The following is an 18,099-nucleotide window of genomic DNA, read 5'->3' on the forward strand; positions in this document are numbered from 1 at the left end:
TCTGGCCTGGAGAATTCCATGGACAGAGGAGCCTGGCGGGCTACCATCCATGGGGTCACAAACAGTCAGACACGACTGCGCGACTAACACTATTATTATTAAACCGTCTGTTTGTTCCCCCTTTTGATTATTGTAAATTATGCTGCAAAGGACATCTTTGTACATGGTCTGGTTATCTCCTCAGGGTTAATTGACATTCAGAATTAAGATTGCATATCAAAAGATTGGCCCTTTAAAAAAAACAAAATCTTTTGGCCCGTCAACCAGGGATCAAACCCATGCCCCCTACGGTGGAAGCATGGATTAACCACTGAACCACCAGGGAAGTCCTGACTCATCTTAAATTGTTGTAACGTAAGCTATCAAACTAGCCCTGCCTTCAGAGGTTATCCTGTGTTAGCCACTCTCGCCAGCACTGAAAATTGTTTATCTTTCTAAACCTACAATCTGAGAGGGGAAGAAAGTATCTTTGGGGAATTTCTTTAGCTTCTTTGTTGAAAACTTTTCATAGGTTTATAAACTCTATGTACTTTTTCTTTCCTAAATTTCATTTTCTGTCCCTTGCAGCAGCTTTTTCTTCTTAAAGCAGACCTCTTGACAGAATTGTATTTGGAAATAAAATACGCCTTTTCTCATTCCTCTTGCCCCTCTGCCCTACTTTCTAAAAATCTACGGCACCAAAATTTTCAATATTCCACTCCCTCTCTCTCTGCCTCACCTCCTCTGATTTCAGATTCTGACCAGCTGCCCAAGCTGTCACTCCACTGGCCTTCTCACCCACTGGGCACTGTCACCCTGAATGATGCTCACCCCCTCCCACTCGTCTCTGATCATTTTAGCCCCTGTAGCTGAAAAAACAGTCTGGGAGTTTTAGGGACCAGGCCTGTGTCTTAACCGAAGTCTCATAGCCCCCTGAGGTCTGGATCAACACTTCCCAAAGTGTGTTCTAGCAGACTGGAACCCCAGTTTCATGTCCTGTTAATGGCCATTCAGCACAAAAAAAAAAAAAAAAACAGGAAATACCAGATTGGGGGAAAACATTTCCCAACCACTGGATTAAATAAAGCTCAAAAGCTTTCTTTACTGTAGGACTTCTCAGAGCCTTCAGGGTGCTAGTATACATCAAGAGGCCCAGAGAATGGACTACAGGACGAGTTCAGTTCAGTCACTCGGTCATGTCCAACTCTTTCCCATGGACTGCAGCACGCCAGGCTTCCCTGTCCATCACCAACTCCCAGAGCCTGCTCAAACTCATGTCCATTGAGTCGATGATGCCATCCAACCATCTCATCCTCTAGTGTCCCCTTCTCCTCCTGCCTTCAATCTTTCCCAGCATCAGAGTCTTTTCTAAGGAATCAGTTCTTCACATCAGGTGGCCAAAGGATTGGAGCTTCAGCTTCAGCATCAGTCCTTCCAATGAATATTCAGGACTGATTTCCTTTAGGATGGACTGATTGGATCTTCTTGCAGTCCAAAGGACTCTCAAGAGTCTTCTCCAACACCACACTTTAAAAGCATCAATTCTTTGGCATTCAGCTTTCTTTATAGTCCAACTCTCACATCCATATATGACTACTGGAAAAACCATAGCTTTGACTAGACAGATCTTTGTTGGCAAAGTAATGTCTCTGCTTTTTAATATGCTGTCTAGGTTGGTCATAGCTTTTCTTCCAAGGAGCAAGTGTCCTTTAATTTCATGGCTGCAATCCCCATCTGCAGTGATTTTGGAGCCTAAGAAAATTAAGTCTCTCACTGTTTCCCCTTCTATTTGCCATGAAGTGATGGGACTGGATGTCATGATCTTCATTTTTTGAATATTGAGTTTTAAGCCAGCTTTTTCACTCCTCTTTCACTTTCATCAAAACACTCTTTTGTTCCTTTTTGCTTTCTGCCATAAGGTTGGTGTCATCTGCATATGTGAGGTTATTGATATTTCTCCCCTCAATCTTGATTCCAGCTTGTGCTTCATCCAGCCTCGCATTTTGCATAGAAGTTAAATAAGCAGAGTAATAATATGCAGCCTTGTCGTACTCCTTTCCCAATTTGGAACCAGTCCATTGTTCCATGTCCAATACTAACTGTTGCTTCTTGACCTGCATACAGATTTCTCAGGAGGCAGGTCAGGTGGTCTGGTATTCCCATCTCTTTAAGAATTTTCCACAGCGTGTTGTGATCCACACAGTCAAAGGCTTTGCCATAGTCAATAAAGCTTCCCTAGTGGCTCTGACGGTGAAAAGTCTGCCTCCAATGTGGGAGACCTCAGTTTGATCCCTGGGTTGGGAAGATCCCCTGGAGAAGGGAATGGCAACCCACCCCGATACTCTTGCCTGGAAAATCCCATGGACAGAGGAGCATGGTGGGCTGCAATCCATGGGGTTGCAAAGAGTCAGACACAACTGAGCAATTAACAGTATGAAACATCTTCAAAATTTATTCTTCGGTAGAACTCTTCACTTTTAGGAACAACTTACAAATTAGTTTTCTCCAAGAACGGAGTTCCCCAGAACGCACTGTTGGGTGTTGTAGCTTCATCTCTGATGGTGATGCTCTGGGACGTTCTGGTGATGCTCTGGGGAGGCGGAAACTGGGACCTCAGTTTCTGAGGTGGCAGACTGGGAGGAAGGGAAATGGGGTGCTTCTGAGAAAACCAACCTTTTCTAACTAACACTGTGCTTTCTGAACATTATCTCAGCAATACTACTTACCTGGCAAGGTGAGTATTATTATCCCCATTTTCCAGGTAAAGACACTGAGGCTCAGAGTGGTCAGCACTCCACCCAGCTAGTAAGAGATGGGGCTGGCGTTCAAGCCGAGGTCATTCTGGCTCCAAATCTCACAGTCTTGCCTTCTGCAATGCCTTCCTCCTTTTAGATAATTGACAGGCTGAAGCTAGAACCATTCCTGCCAGCCTTGAACGTGTCGGTCGCTCAGTCATGTCTGACTTTTTGAGACCCCCGTGGACTGTAGTCCGCCAGGCTCCTCTGTCCATGGGATTTTCCAGGCAAGAATACTGGAAAGGGTTGCCATTTCCTCCTCCAGGGGATCTTCCCGACCCAGGGACCAAGCCCGGGTCTCCTACATTGCAGGCAGATTCTTTCCCATCTGGCCCACCAGGGAGACCCTGGGGACAAGGCAAAAGCCTAGCACAGTTGTACCCACCTGACCACCTTCTCCTCGTCCTCGTGAAGGTGCTGCGTTGCGGATGGTCAGCTCTCGGGTCCTGACTCGACAGTGGAAGGGCACTTCTGGATTCGGGCGGTCCCAGACCATGCTCGGAGAAGACTCAGCTGCAGGGGACAGCAAATATCAGAATCTAAGTAAGAACTGCCTCAGTGTGTTCTGGAGTCTAGGCCTCTGGGTTCCTGCACCCTTGTGTCCAAAGCCATGACGGATTCTCTCTGAATCTCCAGTCCGGGCCTTACAGAGCCAGAGCCAGAGCAAGGTCAGGCTTCCTGAATTCTCTGAGGCCTGAGACAGGCAGAGGGGCTGAGCATGGCCCAGGTATGCCGCCAGGACCAGAGAGCAGACTGGCCTCCCTGCCCACACCACACCCCAGCTCTCCCTTTTCAAGGTCCAGTGACCCCAGGCTGTTCCCTGCTTCCAACGTCCGAGTCCTCCCAGGCACTGAATGTCAGGAAACCTAAAAGTCCAGGGAAAAGGCAGCTCCATCTGTTCGGGTCCCACCGTCTGCTTACTCTAGGATTCCCCAAAGCTTCCTCTCGACCGTCACCAAATTCCATTGTGCCTGAAGCTTGGGTCCCTGAAGATCCACGATTTGGTCATTTGGCGACCTTGCTCACATTCACAGGACAGCCTGTGTCCTGGAAGTCTGCGTGTCTTTCTGTCCTGCTACAGACAGCCTGACCGCTGCACCCATCCCAGCCCCTTCATCCGTGCCCTCATGTACCCTGAGCGTCTCCTGCCTTCCTCTGCGTGTGGAAAGGGCATCAGAGTCCCACCTGGCTGCCAGCCCCAACATCCAGACAACAGCCCTGTTGTACCTGAGGGATTAGAAAGTACTCACGGACACTGATGGGTTCAAAAAGGAATAGTGTGAGAGGGGGTGAAAATCCGAGGATTTCCTCAGAGATTAAGGAGTTTTGCCCACTCCTTGGTTCCTCAGAGCCTCCAAGGGGAACCTGCTCTACCCCTGAGTCAAGCTGGGCTCCCAGTCTAGAAGAAACTTCTGGTCTACCCTTTCCATCCTCTGTAGCTCAGCTCTTGGTGGCCCATGACTCCCATCAAAATCACAAATCCCTCCTTTTCTAATTGTCTCCTAATTCATACCCGGTGTGCATGACTGCTAAACTCTTTGTGTACCCCAGGCCCTTCCCTCCCTTTCCTTCCCCAAGGAGGGAATGCCTAACACTGACAGAGGGTTTTCTAGGTGCTCAGCACTACTCTCATTATCCATGACTCTTCACCCCCATCTGAGAGAGTTTCTTTCATTTTCCACATTAAGAGATGAGGAAAGTGAGGCTCAGAGGGGATAAGTGGCTTACACGAGGGCACGCAGCAGAGGCACAGTAGAGCCAAGATGCGAACAAGCCCTGTCGGCTCCAGAGCCCATAAGATTGATTAACTACCATGTTCTGGTTGCTTCAGTCATTCAGCCACTGGTTCACTTTTGTGCTCACCTTACCCCACCCCACACAGGCACCCAGCAGTAGACAGAGCTTCTTGCCCTCAAAGAGCTGCTAACAGTTTCAGAGGGGAGACAGAGGCTCAGCATAACATTTCTGTGTGTGAAGTTTTTCCCATAATTTCGATCATTCCTGAACAGTACATTGCCCATCACTCTCCAGCTGTTAAATAAGAATCATAAGAATAATCACCACAGTACACATATGTGTAATTATTATCCCCATTTTACAGATGGGGAAACTGAGGCTCAGAGCCCTCTGACAAGTCAGTGCCACATTCTGGTGCCTCCGGGAGAACTGACATGAACCTACCCCTCCCCCCACCACCTCCAACCACCACGTTCAGGCCTCTAACATGCTCCCACTACCCTGCTGAGTGCATAGCTCGGAGCTTTGCAGATTACATACCACAGGCCAGGCACTGAGCACTATCTGTGTATTATCTCATCTAATCCTTACAACACCACCAAGCAGTACTATTAGCCCTGGTTTGCAATCGAAGCTTATAAAGGAAGTAACTTTCCCTGGGGTCACACAGCTATCCATTGGGATGGCTGGGATTTGAACCCATACGTGTCCAACTCTTGTGGTGGAGCCGTGGCGGTGTCTCTGGGAGGTGAAGACCCATCCAAGCAGGGACAGGAACCTGGACATTGCTCTCCCCCTGCCCCCCTAGGTACCGTGAATTCAGACCAGCATCCTCCTGGGGGGTCTGGGAGGTGCGAAGGGGAGGGCCGGGTAGCTCAGGCCTCACTGGCTCCCTCTGTTGTAGACGTGGAGGAAAGCACCCTGACGCCCTTCAGTGAGAGCATGGCCCGTGAGAAGTACGCTACTCTTGAAGGTGAGCGCAGTCTGCCAGTGCTCCTGTTTTTCATTTTGATATTTTTTTACTTATTTGGCTGTGCCAGGTCTTAGCTGCAGGACCTGGAATCTTCAATCGTCACAGCATGTGAACACTTAGTCGCGGCCCATGGGATCTAGTTCCCCGACCAAGGATGGAACCCAGGGCCCCTTGCATTGGGAGTGCAGAGTCTTAGCCACTGGACCACCAGCAAAGTCCCTGCCAGCTCTCCCTTGAGTTAAAATAGTAATTGATCTTTGGGCCGAGAGAGTGTCTTAACCCAACAAAGTCCTTGGTGGTTCTTTTAGTCTCCAAACAGCTCCATGCATAATCAGATCAGATCAGATCAGTCGCTCAGTCGTGTCTGACTCTTTGCAACACCATGAACCGCAGCACACCAGGCCTCCCTGTCCATCACCAACTTCCGCAGTTCACTTAGACTCACGTCCATCGAGTCAGTGATGCCATCCAGCCATCTCATCCTCTGTTGTCCCCTTCTCCTCCTGCCCCCAATCCCTCCCAGCATCAGAGTCTTTTCCAATGAGTCAACTCTTCGCATGAGGTGGCCAAAGTACTGGAGTTTCAGCTTTAGCATCATTCCTTCCAAAGAAATCCCAGGGCTGATCTCCTTCAGAATGGACTGGTTGGATCTCCTTGCAGTCCAAGGGACTCTCAAGAGTCTTCTCCAACACCACAGTTCAAAAGCATCAATTCTTCGGTGCTCAGCCTTCTTCACAGTCCAACTCTCACATCCATACATGACCACAGGAAAAACCATAGCCTTGACTAGATGACCCTTTGTTGGCAAAGTAATGTCTCTGCTTTTGAATATGCTATCTAGGTTGGTCATAACTTTCCTTCCAAGGAGTAAGCGTCTTTTAATTTCATGGCTGCAATCACCATCTGCAGTGATTTTGGAGCCCCAAAAAATAAAGTCTGACACTGTTTCCACTGTTTCCCCATCTATTAACCATGAAGTGATAGAACCAGATGCCATGATCTTCGTTTTCTGAATGTTGAGCTTTAAGCCAACTTTTACACTCTCCACTTTCACTTTCATCAAGAGGCTTTTTAGTTCCTCTTCACTTTCTGCCCTAAGGGTGGTGTCATCTGCATATCTGAGGTTATTGATATTTCTCCCGGCAATCCTGATTCCAGCTTGTGCTTCTTCCAGTCCAGCGTTTCTCATGATGTACTCTGCATATAAGTTAAATGAGCAGGGTGACGATATATAGCCTTGACGTGCTCCTGTTCCTGTTTGGAATTAAAGCTTTAAAGGAAGGAGACTGAGACTCGGAGCAGGTGAAATGACTTGCCCAAGGTCACACAGCAAGTTGGTGACAGAGCTAGGCCAGGAGTCAGGCATCCCAATTCCCAGCTCAAGGACCAATCTCCCACCTCCCTTTGCCCAGAATCTTCTATCAGTGTTCCCACAGAAGAAAGTCAGTGTCCCTGCTTGGGGCTGAGGGGGATTGGGCTGCAGCTGTCACTGTCCCCACAGGGAAACTTCCAGAAAATGCAAGGGCTGCCAGCCAAGGGGACTTGGAGGGCTGCTTCTTTCCCCAGGAACCCACATCTTTCACCCCTCCCCACACCCACTGGCTCAGAAACAGCCTCATCATTAGCTTGGATCCGTAGGCATACAGGCAAGCCCCCTGCCCCTCTCTGGGACTGTTTCCCCAGCGGGGTGGTGAGCAGTGGGACAAGGTCATCTCTCAGGTCCTAACTTGCACTCTATGGCTCTCCAGGTCCCCTGCGAGGTTTGGCCACCAACACCATTTCTTCCTGGAAGGCCTCAGACACTCTCTTTGGATCCAGGTACGTGGGGATTTCCACTGGGGGATCCCTCTACTGCCATCCATTTTCAGGGCACTGCCCCTGGCTTGGGGGCCAGAGGTAGGCCCAGCCTGACAGCTGCACAAACGTGAACACTTTGAAGGTGGCAGGAAGGACCCTTGCCCAGAGACAGCATCGTCTTCAGGTGTCACACTGCTGAAACCTCCCCCCGCCCCACATCCCCTTCCCACACCTCCACGGTCTCTTTACAAGTGCAGGTCCCCCCGGGAGGGCTGGCACATAACTGTCTGACACTGGGCTGACCAAGAACATGATGTCAAAAGAGGGTCCCGGGATGGGATGGAGGGTCAAGAGAGAGGTGTGCGTGCGCTCTGTCGTGTCTGACTCTTTGCGACCCCATGAGCTGACGCCCACCAGGCTCCCCTGTCCATGAGGATTCTCCAGGCAGGAACACTGGAGTGGGTTGCCATTTCCTCCAGTAAAGGATCTTCCCCACCCAGGGATCGAACCCGCGTCTCACGATCCTGCATTGGCAGGCAGGTTCTCTACCACTTGTGCTACCAGGTGGGAAGCCCTCGCGTGGGAGGGGACAGATGGATACCTGTGGCTAATTCATGTTGACCTGTGGCAGAAACAAGCACAGCATTGTAGAGCAATTATCCTCCAATTAAAAACTTTTTTTTTTTTTTTTAAATAAAGAGGGTCCTAAAAAGAGTACTACCTCGCACCTCACTTGAGCTGCTGCTCGAGTGAGTGCCTTGGGGAAACACACTCCCTGGGCCTCAGTTTCCCCCGCTGTCCAAGGAGGAGATCATCTGTCAGACCCCTTCTGGCCGGGACTTTCAGAGGCTGTCGAGGGGCCTCTAGGAAGTGGGGGGTGGACCAGGGACACCCCCGGGATGGCGGTGGTCACTCCTCCTCAGTTCTGCCCACACAGGCTGAGTCTCAACAAGTCTAGGCTGTTGACAAGAGCAGCCAAGGGCTTCCTGGGCAAACCGCTGACCAAGACTCCAGACTCAGCCCAGGGGAACCAGAGCTCCGACTACATCCCGCTGGTGAGTGCCCTAGACCCCAGGCCTCAGCCCCACACGCAGCAGAGGGGCCACACTGGTGCCATGTGTGTGTCTGTTTTTCAATACATAAAAACGAAGCCTTGAAATGAGTCACCAGCAAGTGAAAAGAACACCCTGGGGACGTGTACTGTGTTTAGCAAGTGGCTCTGCAGACACGCCAGCCTGCGGGGCAGGGTGAGGAGCCCCAGCCAGGAATGAGTGTCTCTGAACTGAGGAGCAAGGGGGCCTGGTCTTGCCACATCTGGGGCTCAGCAAAGTTGGGGAAAGAAGGTGCTGGAAGGATGGACAGGGTGGGAGCTTCCCTGCCCTGTCCCAGCCCCTGAACACCCAAGTGCTTACGGTCACTTGGAGTCTCCAAACACCCCGGACAACAGAGCAGGAGGCATGTAGTCACAAGGGTCTGTTGAGTCAGGCACGGTGCTAGACCCTGGGAGATGACCTTGGACCAGGTGAGTGTTGTCTCTGAGCTCCAGTCGCTCAGTGTCCAGTGGGGACACCTCAAAGGAACCAGGCAGCTCTGATCACCAGGTGCTGTGATGGGAGACACCAGGTTTGGTGGGGGAGAATGAGGGAAGGGTTGGGAAGATCCCCTGGAGAAGGAAATGGCAATCCACTCCAGTACTATTGCCTGAAAAATCCCATGGACAGAGGAGCCTGGTAGGCTACAGTCTATGGGGTCGCAAAGAGTCGGACACGACTGAGCGACTTCACTCACTAATGAGGGAAGGAGGAGACACCAACTCCAGGCTTGAGGATGGGGAGACATGAGGCATGGCTTCTGGAAGGATGCGAATGGTTAAGCCAAGACCTAAAGGGCGAGGAGTTGTGGCGACAGTTTACAGAGGCGAGAGAGCACCTGGGGGCTAGAGAACAGCGGGGAGGGGAAGGAGTCAAGCACAAACCAGAGCTCTGGGGATTATAGCTTGGATTTATCCCAGAAGAAAATTGAAACTACTGAGTGGATGGCCTCCAAAGAGTGACGTGCCCTATGCCTTGCAGAGACCCCTCAGGACACAGAAAGGATGGGGGAGGTGGGGGGACAGGGAAGGTAAGGAGGGTTAGGGATAATGTGAAGTGGCAGATGGCGGATTGCAGAGCTGACTAGAGAGTGGGCTCACTGGGACTCAGAAACCAGTGGCGGCAGTGGGAGGAAGCAGGTGGTGAGCTGCCTGGACCACAGTGGATGGTCCCAGGGGCTGAGGTGGGTCCAGCTGCCCAGGACAAGAGGCAGGTTTAGAGTGAAGACGTTGAGCTGCACTTGGAAGAGCCATCAGTGTGAGCACCAGTGGGATAAGGTGTGGCGATGCTCAGCTGGTCTGGGGGTCCCACAAATCCCACGGGTGGGCAGGGCGAGCTGGCTGGGGGAGGTGAACGGGCGTGCTTGTGTGCCCAGGCTTGGCCGTGGCCTGGGGCTCTGTGGGCTGAAAAGTGTGATGCCCACTGAGGGGCTTCCCCTCACACACACACAGGTGTCTCTGCAGCTGGCTTCCGGGGCCTTCCTGCTCAACCAAGCCTTCTGTGAGGCCATCCGAGTCCCCATGGAGAAGCTCAAGTGGACCTCGCCCTTCACCTGCCACCGGGTGTCACTCACCACCCGCCAGCCCCCCAGTCCCCAGCCGTGCACCAGCCCCGCGCCCCTGCACCCCTCCCGCGACGGCCTTTCCCAGGAGCCGCTGGCCGAGGGCAGGCCGGGCCAGGAGCCCAGGGCCGTGGTGGAGCACATGGGGAAGATGTGGGCCACCGTGGTGGCGCTGGCGTGGCTGGAGCACAGCTCTGCCTCCTACTTCGTCGAGTGGGAGCTGGTGGCTGCCAAGGCCAGCTCATGGCTGGAACAGCAGGAGGTACCTGAGGGCCGCACGCAGGGCACACTCAAGGCTGCCGCCCGCCAGCTGTTCGTACTCCTGCGGCACTGGGACGAGAACCTGGAGTTCAATATGCTCTGCTATAACCCGAATTACGTGTAGGGGGGCGGTGGGGAGGCTGGGGAGGCGTGGGAGAGTGAGGGGAACCCTGTGGGCCTTGTAAGCGGCACTCTTGAAAACTATAGCCAATATACTGTTGCTAGAAAGAGTCCTAGACTGGCAATCAGGAGGCCTGAATTCAACACCAACTTTGCTATCACCTACCTGTGCGACTTTAGGCCAGCCCCTGCCTCCTTTCTGGGCCTCAGTGTCCCCACCCATAAAAGAAATGGGTGAGGTGAGGGAGTTGGACTAGGTCTTGAGAATGTCCAGATTCCTTTCTGCCTGGACTTCTGGGGAGCCACGGAACTGACTGCCACTGGGGGTTGGAGAAAGACTATATACAGTTTAAATCTCAGTTCTCTCTGGAGGAGGAGCACATGGGCAGAGCACCCCCCACCCCCAACCCAGATAAAGGATGGATGAACAGACCCCAAAGCTGAAAGTAACCAGACCTGCAAGCTTGCATCTAGGCAGGGGGAGACCACCTCCGCCAGTTGCATTCTGGGACAGGCCCGTGACTCCACGGTGACAGTCCAGGACCCTAAATCCCACCCACAAACTGCCTGGAGAACCATCCTCCCCAGCACTTTACGACAGTCACCTGGGGAACTTTTATTTTGGCTTGGAAGCCCTTCCTATATTTCAGTGTTGGTTTGCAGACTGTGATTTCCTATTCAAAAAGAGGACAAGGGAAGACTCCCTGCAAGGTGAGGTTAGCATAAAGCCACATTCTGTGCAAAACCAGTCCCAAAAGAAGAGCCATGGTCACAGAAGTCAGTGGAGAAATGAGAGGACTCCTTAAGTAATTGATACACACTTTCCAGAATTACGTAATGCAAGCTCTATCCACTTGTCTTGAGGGGCTAGAGAGGCTCCCGGTGTTGGCTGCACTCTGGGATAGTGGAGGCCTTCTCTTGCCATGCACACGGTGAGAGAAAGAAAGGGGCCTTCTTGGCAACAGAGCCCCATGCTTGGCTGCAGTGCATTTGGGGATGGTGGCTTCAGCTGGGGGCTGTGATTTAGTCAATGAAGTGAAAGACTCTTGAAGCGTCAAAGCAGAGAGCCCCTGGGGACTTCCCTCTCTCAGGCCCGCCGTGTTGGGGACAGGTGTGTCCCAGCCTAGGATTCCCTCATGGCCGGTGCCCGGTCACCTCTGCCCTGCAGACTCCCTTGGGGTGGGTCTGGACCTCACCTGGGAAGCCCACCAGCTTGGGACCCCAGGCTGAGTCCACACCCTTGCCCACCCCCCTCCCCAAGGCCTTAATCTCTCCTCACCAGGTGGTCCCTTCTGGCCCAGGACCCTGGCATGAAGCCTGCCCCTGCCAGATGTCCCCTTCAGGGGGACCCCACAGATCAAACGCCTTCATGAAGCCCCAAGAAGACTCAGTGCCCGGTCTTCAAGGGGTGAGAGAGAGGGCGGGGTCAGCAGGACGCCCATCACACATGGAGAAAAGGCAGTCTGCTCAGGATGGGGCGTGCCATCCCCGTGAATGGAACTACTGTCAGGCTGAGAGCTGAAACTCCTGGCACTAGTTTGGGCAAGTGGCTTCCCCTCTCGGGGTGCCCCGGAGCTGAGAAGCGGGGGCTTTCTCCTGCTCCGACAGTCCCGGATCCTCCATCTCTGAGACGGTGACCGCGGCGTGCTTGTCTGTGTGACCTTGAACAAGTCCCACATGCTTTCTAGGCCTCTCTCCCCCTCTACCATGACCAGCTTGGGACTGGGCTGTCCAACTTCCTGTGTTCGGCTGCTTCTGGGTGACCTGGGCTCAGGTGGTCCAGTACCTGCCCAGTACGAAACCAGTGCTGTAAGACTCCTAGAAGGAGGAACTGAGAAGCCCAGCAGGGTGGTGGGCATACCACCCCCTTCTCCAGGGAGCGGTTCCCTTACCCAGCACCCAAAGGTGCAGAGGAACAGATCCTCCTTGACTTCACATAACCCAAGGGCTTTGGGGGACATCTGGATAAGAGACTTTGTTTAAAGAACTCTGGTGGTATTGACAGGACACGGGTCTCAGAAATCTGCCCCCAGGGTTGCCAAGCAAAGGACCAGAGGGACTAGTTCTAAGGAAGAGGGAAGCACCTTAGGTAAATAGTACAAAAGGTCTTGTGTAGATGAACCACTGCCCCTGTAATCAGGATTGATGTGGACTCATCTGGATTCTTTGTTAACCTGGCCCCTGCTTTCTAGGTCATGCAGAAGGTCGTTTATGTCCTGCCTGGCTCAAGAATCAGGAGGATACAAATGCTTAATGGCACCGCTCAAAAGAATGCAGAGTTGAAAGCTGGGGAATTTAAGTGCCATTCTAAACTCCGCCGGTAGCGTGCTGTGTGACTTCTGGCAAGTCGCCCACCTCCTCTGGGCCCCATTTCATCTTTTGCAGGAGGAGGAGGTGACGCTAGCTCAGCATTTCCAGCACTGTTTCTTGGTGGACAGGTGAGTCAGCCATTCATGAGAATCTGTCCAGCAGGCAAATATGCTGGGGAAACAGTAAGGAAACAGATTTCCTGAAGTCAGGACAACCAGTCCATGAATGCATACATACGCATCGTCCGTCTCCAGGAGGTGATGTGAGTCTCTCTCCCCAGGTTATTCAGTTGGGAACATGCTGCTAGATCTCCATTCAGGTTCTTCAGGCGCTGACATTCAAAAAGCCTTTCAGTTCAGTTCAGTCGCTCAGTCTTGTCTGACTCTTTGCGACCCCATGAACTGCAGCATGCCAGGCCTTCCTGTCCATCACCAACTTCCAGAGCTTGCTCATACTCATGTCCATCAAGTCGGTGATGCCATCCAACCATCTCATCCTCTGTCGACCCCTTCTCCCGCCTTCAATCTTTCCCAGCATCATGGTCTTTTCAAATGAGTCAGTTCTTCACATCAGGTGGCCAAAGTATTGGAGTTTCAGCTTCAGCATCAGTCCTTCCAATGAATATTCAGGACTGATTTCCTTTAGGATGGACTGGTTGGATCTCCTTGCAGTCCATGGGACTCTCAAGAGTCTTCTCCAACACCACAGTTCAAAAGCATCAATTCTTCGGCGCTCAGCTTTCTTTACAGTCCAACTCTCACATCCATACATGACTACTGGAAAAACCACAGCTCTGACTAGATGGACCTTTGTTGGCAAAGTAATGTCTCTATTTTTAATATTCTGTCTAAGTTGATCATAACTTTTTTTCCAAGGAGCAAGCGTCTTTTAATTTCATGGCTGCAGTCACCATAAAAAGCCTTTATTGAGAGCCTACTGTTTGCCAGACACACTGGGGCGGTGTGGTGTTCCTGTTCTTTTTGGAGGGTGGGGAGAAGCATTTGAAGGGTGTCTCCTCTGCGCACATTTCCTCACTTCCTGGCAATCCAGGTGGGTGTGTCTTGACGGGCCACGCCCCCTCCCTGTGGTCCTGCCACCTGTGGGTGTGGCCTCAGGCCCCATCGGCCCTGAAGACGGCCCTAAACTTGCTTTTTCATTGGTGTGTGTGTGTGTGGGTAAAACTGACGGTAACAGCCCCCAGCTGTTACAGCTGGGGCCTCCTCGTCCCGGCCTCAAGGGCCCAACCTGCTGCTACACACAGAGGCAGAGCCCTCTCTCTGAGAACCCCTCATCCGAGGAAACCAACTCCAGATCCCAGGAAAACTGGGCGCCTCACGTAGGCAGACTTACTCTGGACTTGGAGATAAGTAGCATCGGTTTCCAGCCAGCACTCATGCTTCCCAACCTGTCCCTTGCCTGTGGACCAAACCAATGTCACCGACTGTGCTCTGCTACTGTGACTGATGAAAAGAGGAGTTGATTCCCAAACTAGCTGCTGGTGGGTTTTCTTCCGCTTCTCAGATGTTTGAGAAAGCCAGGTTCCTCCTCCTTTCTTCCTGCTTTCGGAAAGTCCTCTGGAAGTTTCCTCTCAATCCTGACTTGCCCCAGGTTTTGTCCCTACCCTTATTTGGAGGGGTCTCCTGAGATCTGAGTGCAGCCTACCCCAGGGGACCGGCCACCCAGCTCACCTGCCTAGCTGGAACCTTCGTGACACTCTGGCAACTTCCACTGTGGGGTCCAAATACTGCCTCAAGGTATTTGCATATTGGAATGTAGGTGGTCCCCAGACACAAATGCATTCTTCGCCCTTATGGTGCCCTGGGGAGGGAAAGAGAAGGCAGCCGCTACCCCAGGAAGTAGATTGTGTGTTCACTGCTATGGCATTTGGAAGATCTTTTTTTACCCCCCACCCCACCAACCTAGCAGGGACTAGAGAAAACAACAAAAATGGGCACATGGCTCAGCTGTGCCACGCTCTGCGGAGCCAGCGTAAAAATAACCAGGGCAGGGGCGGGTGCGGCACTTTGCAGCTGGATAGTCTGATCTACAGAGATCCATCCCAAGGTCAGGAACTTGGCAGCATCTCCCGGCCAGGCCTCCAGCCCCCACAATGGAGCTCCCTGACCCACGTGTTCACCCAGCCCCCAGCCTCTCCACAGCACTGCCTTCCAGGTGACCTGACAAAGTGGGATTTCTCCTGTTCATGCTGCAAATCTCCCTGGCTAGGAGCCAGCTGTCTGGAGCCTACAGCCGCTTCCCAAGGCCAAGCGCCTCGTCTCACTGCGGCTGAACACAGGTGCACTGCAGTCCAGTCACTAATCACCCAGACGGCATCAGCTCAAGTGGCATGGCCGGTGCTTGTCCCCCCCGACCCCAGAGCCTCAAGTGCCTACCGCGCGCCACCCCACCCCTGCCTGCTCACCTGTAATATCCCCACACTTCTCGATCTTGGACCACGTCTCACCTTTCTGCCTGGTAGCCAGTTCTGTAGACACTGTGGAATCCTGGACACCAGCGTCTAACGTCCACCAACAGTTAGTGCATCCCACCCTGGAGCTGTATGCCTGTGCCTGTTCCCAGCAGAATGGCTTCTTTGTATATTACACAGTGGCTACTGTTCTCTTAAAGGCTTTTAGCTCATAAAAACTGTTGACGATGTGACAAAAATTATACTCGAGTCTGCTCTTTTGTTCTCGAAGCTCACACTTGGCTTTCAAACTAGAATCGAGTGGTCTTTCCACCTCAGTGTGCTTGCACCACTCTTGATGTGGGTTCTCTCTTGGGTGACCAACTGTCCCTCCAGGTTGCCTGGAACTTAGGAGTTGGTGGGGGGGAGGGGCGGGGCTCCCAGGATGTGGGACTTTGAGTTTCAAAACTGTGACAATCCCAGGAAAATCAGGACAAGTTGGTCACTGTAGTTCCCCCAGATGCAGAGTCTGAGATGAGGATTCATTGTAAATAGTGTATTCATGTGCTTCCAGGAACGTGAAGCACTTCACTTCCTAGGCACGTGAAGAATTAAAATAATAGCACAGAGGACACCCATAGAAGGATTGGTACTAACCAGCTTATGACTCTGGGTGTGGACCCTCTTTTGTTCTCAGAGCTCATGCTTGGCTTTCAAACTAGGTTCAGTGACCTTTTTGCCTCACTTAGTACGGTTACATTTGTCTTGATCTGGGTTCTCTCTCTCGGATGACCAACTGTCCCCTAGGTTGCCTGGAACTTGGGCATGGGGTGGGAATCTTCCCAGGATGTGGGACTTTGAGTTTCAAACTCTCTAGGAAGGAGAGTGGATGCCCATCTCAGCGCTCACAGGGATGGAATGGGGGGCGGCGCACCAGCTCCACTCGGCCACTGCTTGAGGGTCCCTCCCAGGGACCTTCACCCCTCGGCATCCATGGCCAGCCACGGGTGCACTGGCCGAGCTGACTTCTGCAGCTAGAGAAAGCCACCTGGCAAAGGGCAGGTGCCGGCAGGGCTTCAGCCCTGGTGCGCCGAGCTGAACGGAGCTGAGAGGTGCTGGTGACGCCTGCTGTGGCCTCTCTGCCGAGCTGCTTCCATCTCTGCTTTTTCGCAGTGGTCACCAGTGATCCCACAAAATATGGTCCTTAGAGGGCCACCGTGTTGCCTGGGAAGCCACCCACACTGACCCCCGAGTCAGGACACTGAGGCTCCTTCGGAAGTCCTCTAGCAGCTGGCCTCGTTTCTTCAAAATCAGTCATCGCTTGGCAGAGTCCAGGGAGAACAGTTGATTAAAACAGGAACTCCCAATGGGCCAGAAGCAGCATGCCAACAGCCCCTCGTGGAAACAATTCCAGGAGCCAAGAGGCTGAGCTTAAACGGTCAGCCAAAACACTGTTCACGGGCAGCCCCCATGGGTGATTTCTCAACCAGGTTAATGGCTTTCACTGAGACAGACCAGCCCTTTTCTCCGATCACCACCACAGCTCCACGCTGCTGGAGGACGCACAGTCCTTTCAGACCTCACTGACTTAACACGAGCCAGGCACCATCTACCTTTGTAGGAAACTTGCAGTTGGCTGCTTGGTCCTCTTCACCCTGCAAAAGCCAGGTGTGTGTGTGAACATGCACGTCCTGCTGGGATGGTTGTACGGGTCTCCTGGTCCCTCCCACAGGGAAAGACATGTGCAGGGAAGCAGGGACTCAGGGTCTCCCCAGGAGCTCTGTAGAAGGAGAGAATGAAGTGAACCTGTGGTCTCTGAGCCTCTGAAGCCCTCCGTCCCACTCCAAGGCACTGAGCTCCCTTGTGCTGTGTGCTAAGTTGCTTCAGTCGTGTCTGACTCTGCGCCCCCATGGACTGTAGCCCGCCGGCCTCCTCTGTCCATGGGATTCTCCAGGCAAGAATACTGCAGTGGGTTGCCATGCACTCCTCCAGGGGATCTTCCCAACCCCAGCATTGAACCCATGTCTCTGATGTCTCCTGCATTGGCAAGAGGGTTCTTTACCACTAGCGCCACCTGGGAAACCCCAAGGGGTTCCCACCAGGGAAACCACCTGAGCTCCTCTAGGCTCCATTCTCCTGAAACGGAGAGAAAACACTGAGTCCCAGCCTGGCTCTGCCAAGCTCTCTTGCTCTTCCATCCAGCACACTTGCTCTCATTCCCGTCTGAGTCCCCCTACCATCAGTCCCTCCTGGAAGCACCCCGACCACCCACCCAAAGTCCACCCACCCCAGATGCCAGGTTGGAGGAAGAAGGGGACACACGTCCCCTGGGATATAACGAGACATAGGGGATCTGCTGGGAGGGGATCCTCTCTCATGATCTGGGGTGGAGAAGGAGTCCTGGATACCCAGGGTGGTGGCCACCCCAGCTCCTGAACGCCCCCCTCCGAGATCTGGGGGACAAGGTACCCCGATGGCTCCCGCAGTCATCCCAAGCCAAACTAGCCTCTCCCTTCACTACTCTCAAGCCCCCAAGATCCTCCCAGACATGGACCCAGGGCCTGTCTGTCCTTCCTACCTGACTTCAGAATTTCTCCCCCAGAGCCGGAAACCAGGAGGCTGGCTGTCCAGCAGAGGGTGCTGTGGGCATGCACTGCCTTCCAGACCCCAGGCCTGCGGAGACATCTGGGAAAAGAGGAGCAGCAGGGATGAAGGGAGGCTTTAGAAGCTATTCCTGTCCCCTGCCAACAGTCTTTTTTTCTCTCCTAAAAATGGGTGATTCGTGATGGCCAAGAAGCCCACTGAAAGGCTGTGCAGGCCACGTATTCACCCGTGTGTCCAGACACCAGACCAGCTCACCTGGGACTGCAAAGGAGAGGTGACAACCTGGTCCCTCCCTGCCCTGCCCACGCCTCCCCCTCCCCACCACGGAGAACCCCCTCCTGCCCACCCCAACTCTGTGCAAACCCATTTCCTTCAGGACGCCTTTCCAGGCCTCCCAGGAGCAGCTTCTAATGGGCTACTTTATTAGTGCACCTATGCGTGTATGTCTCCCCCATCGTCCTTGA

The 18,099-nt window shown here is 52.9% G+C and overlaps 1 protein-coding gene across 1 annotated transcript in view; it reads left to right on the forward strand.

Moving 5' to 3' along the window:
- VWA5B1 (von Willebrand factor A domain containing 5B1) overlaps window positions 1-15,603 on the forward strand; it is a 57,572-nt gene extending 41,969 nt beyond the window's left edge. Inside the window, exons 18-22 of the mRNA XM_070381703.1 lie at window positions 3,189-3,317; window positions 5,416-5,484; window positions 7,233-7,302; window positions 8,219-8,336; window positions 9,824-15,603. Of these exons, the coding sequence (XP_070237804.1) occupies window positions 3,189-3,317; window positions 5,416-5,484; window positions 7,233-7,302; window positions 8,219-8,336; window positions 9,824-10,318 (881 nt within the window). The 3' untranslated portion in view covers window positions 10,319-15,603. The remainder of the gene's footprint in view (window positions 1-3,188; window positions 3,318-5,415; window positions 5,485-7,232; window positions 7,303-8,218; window positions 8,337-9,823) is intronic.
- Window positions 15,604-18,099: the final 2,496 nt, after the last annotated feature.

The sequence above is a fragment of the Bos mutus genome, chromosome 2 (assembly GCF_027580195.1).
Source record: "Bos mutus isolate GX-2022 chromosome 2, NWIPB_WYAK_1.1, whole genome shotgun sequence".
Classification (NCBI taxonomy): Eukaryota; Metazoa; Chordata; class Mammalia; order Artiodactyla; family Bovidae; genus Bos; species Bos mutus.